Source organism: Telopea speciosissima, chromosome 2 (assembly GCF_018873765.1).
Source record: "Telopea speciosissima isolate NSW1024214 ecotype Mountain lineage chromosome 2, Tspe_v1, whole genome shotgun sequence".
NCBI lineage: Eukaryota > Viridiplantae > Streptophyta > Magnoliopsida > Proteales > Proteaceae > Telopea > Telopea speciosissima.
This window is the reverse complement of record NC_057917.1, coordinates 80843335-80859405: the sequence shown is the minus strand read 5'-3', so window position 1 is coordinate 80859405 and position 16071 is coordinate 80843335. Positions and strand designations below refer to the sequence as shown.

Below are 16071 nucleotides of genomic sequence, written 5' to 3'. Positions count from 1 at the left end.
AACCTCTTTCTAACCCTGACCAGTCCAAAGACAATTCCTCAGATTCCCAACCTCTCTGAACATCATGTGTCTGTGAAACTCCATAGTCATGCCAGGGAGCTAGAAGTTCCATTAGATTAATATGTGATGACCACTATAGTTCTTGCAGATAGATGGTGATGTTAAGATTAGTAAAAGATATATGCAATATTATATTAATGACATGATTGACTTTAAAGGAAGAATTTCATCATATATGTTGCAAAAATAGATCCGGGGAAGACTTTAAAACATCATGAACAAAGGAAGGGAACATGGTCTAAACAAATAACATAACAAATTAACAAAACATGGGTGCATGATCACTACATAGAGTGGTAGGACCACACACCCTTTGGGGTATGCCAAAAAAAATAAGAGAAGAAAATAGAGGATAGGGATGTAAACGGATCAGATTCGGTTTGGATAGTGCTATATCTGCATCCGCATCCAATTAGCTTTTGGACAGATTCGGATAGTGCTACACGGATACGGATCAGATATTATTCATTTACATGTAAATATAGTTTTTCGGATAGCTATAGCCTATCCGTGTCTGTATCCGTTTAACTTTTGGACAGATTCGGATAGTGCTAAATGGATACGGACACGAATTTCATTTACATCCCTAATAGAGGATATAAAACCCAAAAACTAAATTTGAAACCTTACCTAATTGAAGACCAACATGAAAAAGAGGTTGGAGACAACTCTCGACTCAAGAGAGAAGCCTCAAATTTGGATTCAAATCACCCAGGATTTCTTGACTTTCTCTCTCTACCTCACTCTAGCCAAGGAAAAAACTCCATAAACCATTAGTTTTTGCCAAAAGATCAAAAGGATCTCCAAAGGATTTCTTCTCAATGTGAAAGGACTTTAATTTTTAGATTTAGAAAGGACTACAGAGCCTTTTAACACGTCCTAGGGTCAACTAACACCATCCAAAGTCCAAACCATCCAATTTTCATCAAGGATGCAAAAGGGTGCCAACACCTCTTGGCTAATTAAAATTGGGCAATTAGGCATGGTCATCACGTCCAAAGGATGCCTTTGGAGAGGGGGGGGGGGGGAGTGAACCTTGGGTTCATGAGAATCATGGCCTTCAAGTATGAACCTTATCTCGCTGTTGCTATCAAAATCCCAAAAATAGAGCCCACACATTTTAGGAAATCCCCAGAATTCGACATCAATCTGACTTGGTTGGCCAACGAAGCCATGTCGATGAACACATTTTGTTGTAGAGACGAGCAAATAATCTGTCAGAGTGTCGATATATGGACCTGATAGGGTTGACATTTTATGGACACTGTTTGACACTTTGAAGGGACTTCCTAACACAAGAGAATGTCAGACAGACATAATCTCAAGAGTGGGTGGTAGCGGCACCGCGATGATTTTCGTTAAACGCACCACTAAACGCGACAACCTAATCTAAACCGTTTATTTTTTGACCTTTTAATCTTATTCATTAAATAAAAAAACCCATAAACCTGTTCACCGTGAGAGCAGGTTTCTTCTTCGTTTTTTCTCCGGCTTCTTCTTTGTTACAGGGAGTGCAGGAGTGCAGGTTTCTCCGGCTTCTTCTTCGTCTCCGTTCACAAGTTTCTCCGTCTGGGTTTCTTTTTGGAAGATCCGGATCTAGGTTTCCGTTTATTTTGGAACGAAACCCAAAATTATTGGATTTCGTTTTTGTTGAAGTTTGGTTCAAAATTAATCTGTTTCGTCTCAATTGTTCCTTTACCCTTCCCCTGTAAACCTAGACTGATGATTTTGTAAGATCCGGATCTGAGTTTCAGCAGATTTTTCAAGACCCTGTAAAAATTAATGGAATTGAAGACCCTTGAATCTCTGGGATCTTGGAACCGAACAGAAATGCAAAAAACTCCATCTTCCCTTTCATTAAAAAAAATTAAAAAAAACTTCATCTTCCCACCCCACAATACACAGGGAGGGCGAAGGTGGGAGGAGACAATACCCAGTGGCTTCTTCTTCTTCAGTTTTTAAAAAAAAAAAAAAAAAAAAATCTCAAGGGAGAAAATCGAGGAAAAAAGAGGGTTTTGAGAAGAAAAAAAACCCTCTTCTTCTTCTCCGTTCACAGTGGCCCCATCGTTATTCTCACCTCTGCCATCCCTGCGTATTATCTGTGGGAAGATGGAGGTATTTTTTTTTTTTTTTTTTTTTACATGATTCTATCTGAGTTTGCAGAAAATAGGTTTGCAGGGAAGAGAGAGCTGAGGAAGAAGAACGTGAGATGGGTTTGGGGTTGCAAGGGTGGTTTTTTTTTTTTTTTAAATGATTACAATAGGTTTGCAGGGGAAGAAAGAGGGGAAGAGAGAGAGGAAGAGAGAGCTGAGGAAGAAAACGTCAGATGGGAGATTCGCAGGGGAAGAGAGCGCTGAGGAAGAAGACGTGAGACAACCGGTGGTCGGTTGAAAATTGAACGGTTCAGATCAATTGGATAAATCTCAATGGCTGAGATTCATGAGTTGCGTTTTATGGTGCGCTTAAGGTACTTTATCAGTCGCGCTGCGACTTTTTCCCCTAATCTCAATGGTGGGTCGGGCCTTTTAAATGTCGATACATCCATAGGTATTGATTGTCAATTTTTCCGTTTTAACCGGTTCACTTCTGAATCAGGCTAGTTCGAAGTAGAAATGGGCTTGGTCATGCCCATCCAAGGTTGGTTTGGAAGCTTCAGATGCCCATATCTTATGCTCTGAATGTCCGAATTGAATGATTTAAAATTCATTTTTCTGATATATTTTGTATACTTTAATTTATAATGAAAATTGAAAATTATGGAAAGTGCTAGTCAACAGAAACGGCCTCTAATGTAAATCTCACTCATTAAAAAAAAATAATCTTGTCCCATTGAAGCAGCAAATGAATTCATTTTCATACCAAACTTGGGTATGAAAAAATAATCTACCATTTAGACATTATGGAAAATTTTCGGATCAAATGTGAAATAACCATTCTTTATCAAATTTTCCCCTCTAGAGGTATTTTGGTCATTTTTCATCAACAATTTGTAGGCATGTCAAGAAGTGCAAGAAACTCCCCAATTCTATAGATACTAGTCTCCTATGCCTCAAGGGACACTCTTCAGTCTTCATTGTTGGTGACAAAATGAGGTGTCTACACATGGTAGGTGGATGAGGGTTTGCGTGTGCGATTGGGTGTTACATAGGCTGGGGTTTCGGAGAGATGGGGGTGCAATATGGAGGAGAATGAGGTTGTTGTGGGCAATGGCTTTTGGGATGGGATTGTAGGGAGGTTGGGGTGCGAGATAGGGTGGAGACAAGGGCTGGACAAGGGGTGGAGCGAAGGCTGAAGTTGGGGTGTTTGCAAGTGGAGGTTTGCATGTGTACGTAATTGGGGGTTACAAGGTCTGGGGTTGCAAGGGTGGCAGGTTTAGGGATTGCAACTGTGGCAATGATAGATGGCAGTAGTAGTGTAAGGTGACATGCAACAACAGCAGACAACAAGTGGCAACAGAATAGATGCAATCTCAACGAGTCGGGAGTGATCAAGACAGGAAGGGTATGATCACAACGGATCAGGCTCTGATACCATATGAAGAAGTAAATCATCTTGTGTTATTCCATTATAGACTCTAAATATATACAAAGGATGAATCAATCCATAGCAAGAGTAAACAAGGAAAGAAAGAGTACAAAGAATTAAGGATTATAGCGAAAGAAAATAATTGCAATAACTAATTACAATCTATTACTCCTAATAAAGATAATCTAGTCCCACAATTCTTCACATTAATACACCTTGAAAACTAGCTATCATCAAATCTAGTCATAAGACTCTCTTTGATCATAGTTTTTATTTTTATTTTCCCTCCATTAACAAGCTCATCCTATCCCTGTAAACCATAATCTCACTTCACCAAAGCTGTAATTCCATTAAACTAACATATTCAATTTATTATTCTACCAAAAATAAAAAATATTCAATTCATTCACTTTTTCTTTTCTCTAAAACCTAACCCTAATTTAACCACTCCCACTATACTTATGCTTTTATTATGTTTTTATTTAGTTTTCAAAATTTTAACATATTCTATTCATGCAATCTTTACCGTTGCACCAAGAGCCTTTCCCTCACCCCTCTGTAAATCAAGCTGTACCTATAATGTACATTCTAAGGATATGCTTCTTCTCATTGGCGGCTAATTCGCAGGTCAATGATTATTTAGGTCTCAGTATTTTTTTACGAAAGAAAAGAAGCTATCTCAGTATTCTTCCCTTTATATTTTTTTTAACTTTGGAGCAGTTGTAGAACTTTTTCTTTCCTTTTTGGTGGAAAGCTAGATGCACGCATCGCATCTCTTTATTATTCTAAACAAAGCCACCAAGAACTACATCTTCAATTGGATAGTTTGGTGCTCCCTTACCTAATCAAAGGACCAATTAGATGAGTTACACTTTACCAAACTAGGGCGGCATTGACCATCTTAATCACAGTTATGAGGTGGAGTAGGGGTGCAAGTTTGGTTCTATTGGTCTGAACCCGTTCTGAACCCGAACAGTGTCTGGGCTGAGATATCCTGACCCTGAGGGCGGGTCAGAATTGGAAATGTCTGATCCTGAGTCAGGGTCAGGTCGGATTAGGATTGAACCTTGAGCTAAGCCTGGCCCGGCCCAACCTGACCTTGTTTAAGTTATACTATAAAATATAGATTGATATTATAATATATATCATAAACTTTAAACATCACACACATTTTATTATATAATATATTATATATGAAGGTGATATAATATATTTTATTATAATATTATGTAAAATTGACAACTTTTTTCCCCGGCCCAACTTTTTTCCCCAACCCAACCCAACCCAACCCAACCCATGCATCTATCTCTTTCCCACCCCATAATCAGGGCCAAATAGGGTCAGCCCGGCCCAACCCAGAGGACTGGTCAGGATTGGATTTTCCAGGCCCTGACTTAGGTTTGGGTCAGGCCTGGGCCCAGCTATGGGGACTCAGAGTTGGATTGAGATTTTAAAAAATCTGGCCCAACCCGATCCTATTGCAGCCCTAACGTGGAAGACTGGACTGTCCAAATCATGGCCTGGCTAACCCCTTTAACATAAGTACAGACCAGACCATAGTTATTGAAATCGGGTCAGAATGTTGGCCGGTTCTGGTTTGAGATTTGACAGTTTGACTGTTGAATAGATAGACCGGTTTCATGAATAGACCATGCTTTTTCAATAGTTTCTGATCAACACTCCATTCTCTGGGTCTTTCAACATCAATTATATTTGGGCATTAACCGAAGTGCCACATAATACTTAAAAAACAAGAAACCGAAAAAACAGGCATGATGAAAAGAATTCAAGGTAAGGGTATGGACCAAGGATCATCATAACCTACAATTCTTGACACCTATCAATTTCTTACAATCCCTCTCATATGGGAGTGAAATGATCACTTATCCATTGCCTTGGGAAGTGTGTCCAAGCAGTGGGTAAGTAGTCCATTTCAGCTCCCATGTGAGAGGTTGTAGGGAAATTGAAGGGTGTAAGAATTGTAGGAGATAAAAATTCGTATGGACCATGACATATGGTTGAATAAAAAAAAAAAGTTGTACCCAGTGCACAAGACTTTCACGTTTAATAGGGTCTGGGGAAGATCAAATGTACGCAGCCTTAAATCCGATTCCAAAATATCTACGCGGAAAAAGGAGCTTGTCCATGATGAGCACGGGCCTTGCGTCAAGACACATGATGGGGCGCAATGATCGCTCGCTCCGCCCCATGAAAGGCGGAAACCTTCCACTAATATTGATGCTTCTACGGCCGCTTCCATTTCACATTATGAGATTATAAAAAACAGTTATATTTATAATCTCATTATGCAAAATTAACCAAGAAATTAATGACAAAGTCCAATATTTAAGTGAAGTATTCAATTGAAACAAGTTAAATCATTTGACCATATCAGATTTCTAGAATTATAGGTATCTTAATTCATGGTCTAGTCAACTAATTAATTTCCTCTAAGTCAAGAAGTGGCCAATTGTCATCATCTATCGTGGGCTCTTCTTCTACATGGATGTGGTTTCCAACTTCCCAAAGCCAAACTGATTGATGAGTTAGTACGTGGCCAGTTAAAATCTAAGTCTAAAGGCGTGGAACGCATATAGAAAAAGTCAGACCATGAGGTGTCTTAATTTTAAAGAATCAAAGATGATGGCTTTTTAATTAATTTGAGTTTTTCATAGTCTTTGGCAACTAAATTCTATGATCTTATCTTTCTCTTCATCACTATAAAAGGACTTTAAGTGTTTCTCACAATAAATGCAATAACTCCAAGTTTCTCCTCATCCTACTCTGATGGCTACCTTCTTTGTAACCCGAAACAAAAGCCCTCTAGCACCACTACCAACGCTATTTCTTCTTGCACTGCTAACTGCTACCCTACACATTGCAGGTAACACCTCTCTCTCTCTCTCTCTCTCTCTCTCTCTCTTCTCTTTCTCTCTTTCTCTCATATATTTTTTCCCTCTATAAAAAGAGGAATACAAAGGGGTGTTACAATCATCCAATAGGGGTGGACATTTAATGAGAAGAGAGGGTGTGAGTTCCACAAGTTTGATGAGAGAGTGCTTGCGGCAGAATCTTCACACTGGTGTCATGTAGTTCGTTTTTCGAACACCAAGTAATTCTTGCAACCCATAAACTTTTTTCTTTGGACAAAGTTTTCCTCCAGTTATAGTAGATGATTCACCCACTATCCTAAGCTTCACAAACACCTCATAGGGTTTTAGTATGTTCCAAAATACCCTCCCAATACCCATTCCCGCCCTCTCCCACATGGTGGAGGGAAACTTGGTCCAAAAAGTTTTCCACACACTTCCATTTAGGAAAGAATCTCCTAAATTGGTATGCCTAATTTCACAATGTAAAAGAGTGATGTGGCAAATGTCTCACGGCTAGATTTCTTGTGAACAATCTCAATAGTCCATGTGTCAAATTGCAACCTCGAAGTCAATCAAGGCAATGTGTCCATGCACCCTCCAATGTGGTCTTGTGCATTTTTTTGAGTCATTAAATCATTATTATTACTCCCCCTATTGTATGAAGTTGATAATACCCATCATTGTTCTCGATGTCCACCTCAAGGCTCTGACACCTATCGATGATGGAATTCCTCGTTCGCCACAAGTGAAGAGAAAAAGATCATAGATAAAAATTAAAAAAAAAGAGTTACATATATCAACTAATGTTAATTTGATCCTATTATTGCAGATGCACAAACAGGTATTTGCTATGGAATGCAAGGGGACAACTTACCATCAGCAGCACAAGTTGTGAATCTATGCCAATCAAATAACATTAGAAGCATGAGACTTTATGATCCAAATCAAGCAGCTCTCCAAGCACTTAGAGGCTCCAACATTCAAGTTCTGTTAGGTATCCCAAACTCAGATCTTCAGGGTATAGCATCAGACCCTAATGTTGCAAATTCATGGGTCCAAAATAACATACTATCCTACTGGCCTAGTGTTTCATTCAAATATATTGCTGTTGGGAATGAAGTAAACCCCATCAATAGCTATACAGCTCAATATTCTTCTTATGTTCTTCCTGCCATGGTAAACATTTACAATGCAATTGCATCAGCTGGATTACAGAATCAAATTAAGGTGTCTACAGCAATTGAGACATCAATTTTAGGGAACTCCTACCCTCCATCCCAAGGTGCTTTCAGAAGTGATTTGAGCTGGTACTTAAACCCTATCATTAGTTTCTTGGTAAACCACCAATCACCACTTCTTGCTAATGTCTATACTTACTTCAGTTATATTGGGAATCCACAAGATATAAGTATTTCTTATGCATTGTTTACAACTCCATCTGTTGTGGTACAAGATGGTTCATTTGGATATAGTAACCTCTTTGATGCCATGGTTGATGCTCTCTATTCAGCTCTTGAGAGGGCTGGTGCTTCTTCTTTGAAGATAGTTATATCAGAGAGCGGTTGGCCTTCTGCTGGTGGTACTGCAACTTCAGTGGATAATGCAAGGACTTACAACTTAAATTTGATTCAACATGTCAAGGGTGGGACTCCAAAGAGACCTGGAAGTCCTATTGAGACTTATATATTTGCTCTGTTTGATGAGGATTGGAAGCAACCAGAGTTGGAGAAACACTGGGGACTTTTCTATCCAAATATGCAACCCAAATACCCATTTAATTTTGGTTCTCCTACAGTGATTTCTATTATACGTGAAGGGGTTGCTGGATTTTACCAGAAAATTGGTTTTCCCCATATATTAAGGTGGTTTAATTAGTTAATTTGTGAAGGTTAATATATTAAGCCTTGTTTTTATGCGCTGTTTCAGTTGAAGTTTCATGTATTCTCTTAATAAAGCTGTATTTCTCCATGTTTTGGATCAATAAATGCCAAATTATCTACTAGTCCTATGCCTCCAGTCTGCACCCCTTTTTTTTTTTTTTTCTTTTCTTTTCTTTCTTCGCATAGTTGGAAAACCAGGTTTTTGCCCTTGCCTGTGCGAGGCAGCACGCCAGCCTCATAAGCAGGCGGCTGCAGCAGAGGATCCAAATTGTTTGGGGATGTTGGGCTGGTTTTATTTTATTTTATTTTATTGTAATTTCAGCCCTTGAGGCCGGCTCCGTGATATGTTGCTTAATTTTAACCCTGTTGGCTGTGTTTATACATTCCCTACTCTCTTCTTTTTACTCTTGTTTGCAATAAATTGATATTAACTATCAGAAAGAGAAAAAGCATATAAATAAATATTGGAAGAATTATATCCATTTAAGCAACTAATTTTCTTGACTTAAGACTTGCACTATAATCTATTGAAATGATGTAACCAAGCACTACGATGTTGGATTAATGGCATAGTTTAGTAGTGTACTGTGTCTTTCCTTATGTTTGTGATTCATTAATGCAATGACAAGATCCTTATGAATTAATGTGTACGGAGATATCAATTCCACATCTAACTCAAAAAAATTACCTAAGGTCTAAAAATTAAAAATAAGTTTTAATAAAAGAATCTTTGAGAATCGTATATAGGATTATGGTTTATCAATAGAGTGCACGAGAAGAGGGAGAGAGGGAGAGAGGGAGGAGCTCTCAGACATACTTTTCCCAAAAAATATTTAAGAGAAAGGGATTCATACACAAGAAATACCTCCCAATGACAATTCATAAAATAAAAATGGAATTTGGAATTTTGATGGGACTTTTGTCCCCACCAATGGTTTGTGTGTGGCGGCCATGCACAAAACCTTTTACTACTTTTTAATCAATAGAAGGCAATGTTGGGTCCTTTTCGTAGTTGTCATGGTTGACGCTTAAAAAAGATGATGGGTGGACTCAAGACCTTCAACTTCGTTAGCCTCGTCCCTAATCAAGTGCGCCGCCCCTTGGGGTTCGATCATTCATGTTGTTTTCAATTGTCTTGATTCTATTATAAAAGGGAAACTTTCATGTATCTCTCCTGAGATTTGCTTTAATTACAGTGAGGTTTAAAAATTTTCACATACCATCCCTGTATTTTAAACTAATTAAAAAAATAACCCAATCCGTTAACTGGTGTCTGAAAACATTAAAATTATATTTTAATTAACCAAATTACCCTCATCCTCCCCAAATCATGTAGTGTTTGAAGCCCTTCAATCCTCTCGTCAGTCACAGCATCAAATACCCAGCAACAACTTTCATCCCGATCGTTGACGTTGACGATAAGAAGAAACACGACGACAAACACTAAGTCATCGTATCCCCCCACCGCCACCGCCACCGCCAGCACCACTACCGGAAGACGACGAATCCCTCTTCCGCCTCGCCGACAGCTCACCAAAGAAACTAGCCTTCATGTTCCTGACCACAACGCCTCTCCCCTTCGCTCCGATTTGGGAACTCTACTTCAACCAAACCAATACGAAGAACAAAAAGCTCTTCAACATCTACATCCACGCGGACCCATCCTTCCATACGATCCACACTTCTCCGGGGTGTTCACCGGCCGGATCATGCATTCACTCCAAACCGACCCAACGGTTTACTCCATCGCTAGTCTCAGCCGCGCGTCGACTCCTTGCTCACGCCCTTCTCGACGATCCAGCCAACGCCATGTTCCCTCTCCACTCCTTCAACCTCAAGCCATTCTCTCTCTCTCTCTAAACTGCATCCAAAGTCATCTTTGCTCCTGCCCAGAGGACCACGTATGCGTTTTCTCTTCTCCCCTCCCCAGATTTCTCCTTTGAGCAATTTTAGGATTCCCAATGCGTAAGTGCAGACCTGAGCCGCAGTCGCTTCACCAGTGTAATTGGTACCAACGAAGTCGACATTCAAACCGTTAGGACTAACAAGAAGTTGTAGTCGATTGTGTCTAATTATATTTCTGAAAACCCAAACCCTAGGTTCATCATCTTCTTGGTTCTTTTCAGGGTCGAAGCCAGGGAAAATAACCCACCAAAAGAGCGAGTAACAGTAACCCACCAAAGGAGCAAGTAGCAGCGAATGGGTCGCAGCCAGTAGCTTCTCACTCCCCTACATCGGCACAGACGCTAACCTCTGCAATTTCTTCTCCTTAGTCCATAAAACAGAGAGGAGGCGATGGAGTTCTTGTCTGTCGATTCGTCAACAAATTGATTTCAGGCCCAATCCTGACCCATAGCTTAAGATTGCTATGGGGCTCGAGGCTTCAGGGTACCCATTCATTTGGGTTGTGAGATCGAAGGATGAGGGTAAACAGAGGTGGATGCCAGAAGGATCTGAAGAGAGGATTGAAGGGTCTCAAACCCTAAACGATTTGGGGAAGATGTGGACAATTTGATCAACTAAAATTACAATTTTAAAGTTTCAGTCCCTATTTTTAGTTTGGAAAACAGGGGTGGTACGTGAAATTTTCCAACTTCAGTGAAAGTGTAATTAAGGCGAACTTCAAGGGAGGTACATGAAAGCTTTCCATTACAAAACCAGGGTTGCAACCGTTGGGACTTGGGAGGTACCTCTTTTAAGTAAATTTGTGTGTTGAGTTAGTGTTTTCCCACAGAAACATGTTAGCATAGAAAGTAAATACAGTCTCCAAGTAATCTCGATTCACTGCATCGATTTCCCACTAGTTTTGGTCGGGGTGGTGTTGCAGGGGATGAAGCGGTGGCAACGGCATTGGTATAATTGGGATTAGGGTTGGAAAAAGAAAGGGAGGTTATGGTTGGGAGTGAGATTGAGAGGAGAATGGATCATCTGCATGTATCAACAGATGGACGTACATGTGAGAGCCAATCAATTATGTTATTTTTGTCATTTACAAGGGGAGGAGGGGTTTTTATGAAAACAAAATTAAAATGTGATTGGTTCTCACATGTACTTTCACTTGTTGGTACGTGCAGAGGAACCAAATTCATTGAGATGGGTAAATTTGAAAATATATTTAATTTGGAGTATGATTAAACCAATAAGACACCCAAAATATCATTTTTGAAAGAATGGACACCCAAAAGTCTTTTTAACAAAGATTAAACCAATAAGACACCCAAAAGTCCTTTTAACAAAGATTGGGCACTCAGATGTATTTTACCCAAACTTTTGTAAAGAAACAAAAAAAAAAAAAAAAAAAAAAAAAAAAGCAAGCATGGCAAGCTTCATGGTTATATGGACCACGGTATTAGAGATCAGTGGCGGATTGGGCGGATCGCTTGAATCGGATCACTATCAATCAAGAGCAATACCAATTTTAGGGCAATACTGTATCTGTAGATCAATACAGATCAAGGGTAAAAAGATTTTAAAAAATATATTTTTTAAAATAAAAATAAAGATAAATCTGTCCTATCCAGATCAATCGATATCAACCGAGGACCGATTCCTAAAACCCTATTATGAACTATCTGCCATCTAGAATTGAAATAGTCTACATATATTAATCCTTACAAAAAACTTTTAAAGTTAATCAAGGGGACAATAAATATGGCTTAGAGGGCTTGATATTTATACTGTTTAATGATCTAAACAATGTTGTCTTTAATCTCTTAAGGATAACATTTTTCACATTTTTTGGTTTGCTAAGTTTAAACAAATTAACAACCGCCATGACTTTTATACACTTGTGGAAAGAATTTGATATCAGATTATGAGCAACGGTCAATAAACCGACTTAAGAAGAGGAATAAAAATATTACTTAATCTTTTAGATTTATGAATATAAATTTTGTATTTCTGGTTTGATGGGTTTGGTGGTATGGTATGGTGGGACATCAATAGTCGTCATCAGCTAAATTTTTTGACGAATTCAAAGGAATTCAATGGCAACAAATTAAATGTGATCAAGTGGCAAAGTCTTTATATATGACTTAACGTCTAAAAGCAACACCTCATCAACAAAGCGTTCCACGTAAGGGTGATAGACTCGGGTCATGTCAGACGGGTTAACCCCGGTCCATGCAATTTATTATCCAATTCTAAATTAATTAAATGTATTTCATTATATGTTTGTTATAATTTTTATATTTTATGCAAGTGTCTATCATGCAACGTTATTTGTTCTCAACTATGGACAGACTTGGACATTCTGTTTTAGGGTTGCCATGTTATATAATTTCACAATCGAAATTGGGTGGAATTATAATATGAGCACTTTAATATATTGAACACTAGTTCTGTGAAGTTTTTAAATGATTCACCACCAATTTTGTTTCGCAATAGGAATTTTTGGTAGTTTTTTTTTTTTTTTCTCTGTACTTGAGAAGCACTTACTGTTACATTTGTGTTTCTATGCACTTGTGGTTTGCTAATAGTTTACACACCGGTTGCTTGGCATACACGTTGTGAATGGTGATGGGGGTGACGCTCAATAAAGTTGTCACTACTCGTTTAGGGAGAACATCCAAGTTAGAGAAATGTTTTTTTCAAATGTTGTGTGACTTGGTCGAAATTTAGGATCTGATAATTGTTTGCACCTTTGTGCAATGGATTTATTACATGACGGTGATTTTATTCCATGTTTTGGTATGTCCATTGTAGATGTTGTTGTGTGGGGGAGGGGGGGAGAATGTGATAAAAATATCTATCACTAGGGGTTTTTAGGTTACGATTTTTATAGTGTCGTTCTTTTGTGCAATTAAAGATAACTTAAATATTATTTAATTCTTAGGATCACACCATTTGATGTGATCGAATTGATTGGTTAGATTTAAATATCGTAAGTTAGCTAAAACCCTAATTGCACTAAGGAAAATTTTCACATAAAAAGAGAGAGAGAGAAAGAGAAAGAGAATTTTTTTTCCCCTTCAAATAAGGGTTTTGACCATCAGAGGTGATGCAGTATTGAGTATTCAATGGAGATTAATGTGACATTACGTTGCATTCCTTTAGAAGAACGTGTCATTAATGTGCATGTTCTAATAAGTAACCTTCAAAGTTTACTCCACGATCCAAACATGGTATCTATTATGTGTGGTTAAGATGAAATGGATCTTCAGAGACACATGAAGCTAATAATTAGTACCCGATTAGAATTTGGGTTGGTAGTCGGGTCATATATAAAGCGATGCCCGATTAGAGTTTGGGTTCATGTACGCCACCTATCTTGAAATTTGAAAATTCTCAAAGTGGAGAAAAAGAAGCAATTTGATGAAATGTGGGGCGGCATTAGAGAATAATCCACGCTCGTAACTTCTGTGTCTCTGATGTATCCAAATATTAAAGAACCCAGTGGATGTGATTTTTAGATTAGAATTCACTATTTATTTTACCAACCCCCCCATCTCCTTCTTTGTCCACAAAGTTCTGCTCTGGAGGAGGAGGAGGAGAACTTCTGAACCCTTTTTCCGTACTGTAAGGATCTCTCCATGAGATTGTTCTCTACATCTTCCAGATTAATTATTTGCCCAAATATGAACAACATGGAAGAACAGAGGAAGAAATCATCAATGTTGAAACCCAGATGTTTTTCAGCATTTGCTCCTCATCATGCCTTGTGCTGCACCATTTACCTCCTCCTCCTCCTAATCAGCAGCCACTACTACTTCATCCTCTTATCTGAAGCTCAAGCCAATGCTACTACTGACCCATCTGAAGGTTCAAATCTCTCTCTCTCTCTCTTGAAAATTCCCTCTCAAACTTGTAGATTTATAACTTGTTTTGTAGTATGTAAAGGGCAAGTTTCCCTTTGTTTCTGTATGGATCTCTTCTTATTGAATGGTTGCTTCAGTTGCTAACTTTAAATTTCCTAGTTATTGATCCATGGTCTTTAATTCGAAACCATGGAGAGAAAGAAGAGAAGAAGATGAAACCCATTACCCACCCAGACCCACTGAGTTGATTTTGAATTAGTTTGTTTTGTTAAGTTTTTAATTAATTAATTAAATGAGAATATTATTTGTTGCATTTGCAGTGAGGGCTATAAACTCCATTTTCGAGCAATGGGGTCTGACGGCTTCAGATAAGTGGAACATTAGTGGTGAACCTTGTACTGGAATCGCCATTAATGACTCAGCGAGTTTCGACAGTGGGGACTTCAACGCCGCCATTAAGTGTGATTGCTCATACAACACTGCCACCACTTGCCATATTACCCAATTGTGAGTAACAAGTAACAACAACTCTCTCTCTCTCTCTCTCTCTCTCTCTCTCTCTCTATTAACTCATCACTATCTATATCTCACCACTACTACACTACCTTAATTATTTTTAATTCATTTGGGCGCGCATCTCTTTCTTCTCTGCTAATACTATTATCATTATTAGGAAGATTGTCTTGTCTAACGCTGGCTTTGGTTCAGTTTTGGTTGGGCTGACAACACTATTGTTTCAAACATATTGGAATCGGATCCATTGAATTGGCCGGCCGATTAGGGTCAGAATCGGTCCCAATTTTGATCAGATTTTGGCCGATTCTCATCAAAATCAATACTGATCGACTTATCATCGATTCCAATTTTCATAACCCTGACTCCTAACTTACCGGTCCCGTCGCTTTCTGTCCCTAATAGATTTCTCTTAGCGATATATATATATATATATATATATATATATATATATATATTTATATATATATATATATATATATATATATATATTTATATATATATATATTTTCTCAATTTACTATTGGCGTTTTGGGGAGATAGAATGTTGTCGAACTGCATAACATACATTCTAGCCGCCTGTTTTTATCTTTCTCCTTCAAGAATAGGGGGCAAATATGTCATTTTATATGAAGGAGAGAGATAGCCACAGAGAAGCGCAATGTACATTACATTAGGGTTGTAAGCCTGCAACAAGGTCGGGTTGGGTCGAACTTTATAGAACCCAAGTCTAACCCTAAGTCCCCTTAGCTGGACCTAGGCCCTACCCGACCCTAACTCTAGACTTGAAAAATCCAACCCTGACCCGCCCTTAGGGTCGGGCCGGGATGACCTTGATTGGTCTTGATCATGGGGAGGAGGAAAGAAATACATGGACTGGAATGGGCTAGGTAGAAAATTATCAACTCTACGTTAAATAACACTATAATAAAATATAGGGAAAATTATGTATCCCTCTCCTGTACTTTACCCTAATTACACGTTTCTCCCCTTGATTTTTCTACCTTACATTTTGACCCCTTATGAGCCATGGTTGACGGTGTTGGCTTGCTGTAAGTTAATGATTTTAAAAGATAATATAACCCTTGTTCTAAAACACCACAAGTAGAATTATAATGATACCATTTTCATCATCTTCAACCTTAAAACACTCATTTCTTTCCTCCCCCACCGCCGCCACCACCACCACCACAACCACAGCGCTGTCTCCTCCTCCACCCCCACCACTGCGGCTGCCGCCTCCTCCTCCTCGGACTCTTGTTCCCTGAAACTTTAAATTCACGCACTGCAAAGACTGACAGTAGATCGGTTCATCATCATAATTTCCATTACCACGTGAAGAGCGCCGCAGAAGGTGTTGATTTCAATATTCCAATGCTGCTGCTCTGCTTGAACACGCTGGAGCATCTCTTGTTCTATCCTGTAGGAATCGCAGAACCCTTTAGAATTTCGATCAAACCGAGC

General features: G+C 38.8%; 2 protein-coding genes across 2 annotated transcripts in view; one reads left to right on the top strand and one right to left on the bottom strand.

The window, feature by feature from the left end:
* The window catches only part of LOC122652414 (protein WHAT'S THIS FACTOR 9, mitochondrial), a 62466-nt gene that overhangs the window by 435 nt on the left and 45960 nt on the right, over positions 1-16071 (bottom strand). The window lies entirely within an intron of this gene.
* Positions 6422-8460, top strand: LOC122652416 (lichenase-like). The gene is made up of 2 exons (XM_043846150.1): positions 6422-6469; positions 7288-8460. The coding sequence occupies exon 2, from the start codon at positions 7314-7316 to the stop codon at positions 8331-8333; it is 1020 nt and encodes a 339-aa protein (XP_043702085.1). The 5' UTR covers positions 6422-6469; positions 7288-7313; the 3' UTR covers positions 8334-8460.

Excerpts from the sequence above, each read along its gene's own strand:
- LOC122652416 (XM_043846150.1), top strand. The coding sequence starts at position 7,314 with ATGCAAGGGGACAACTTACCATCAGCAGCACAAGTTGTGAATCTATGC.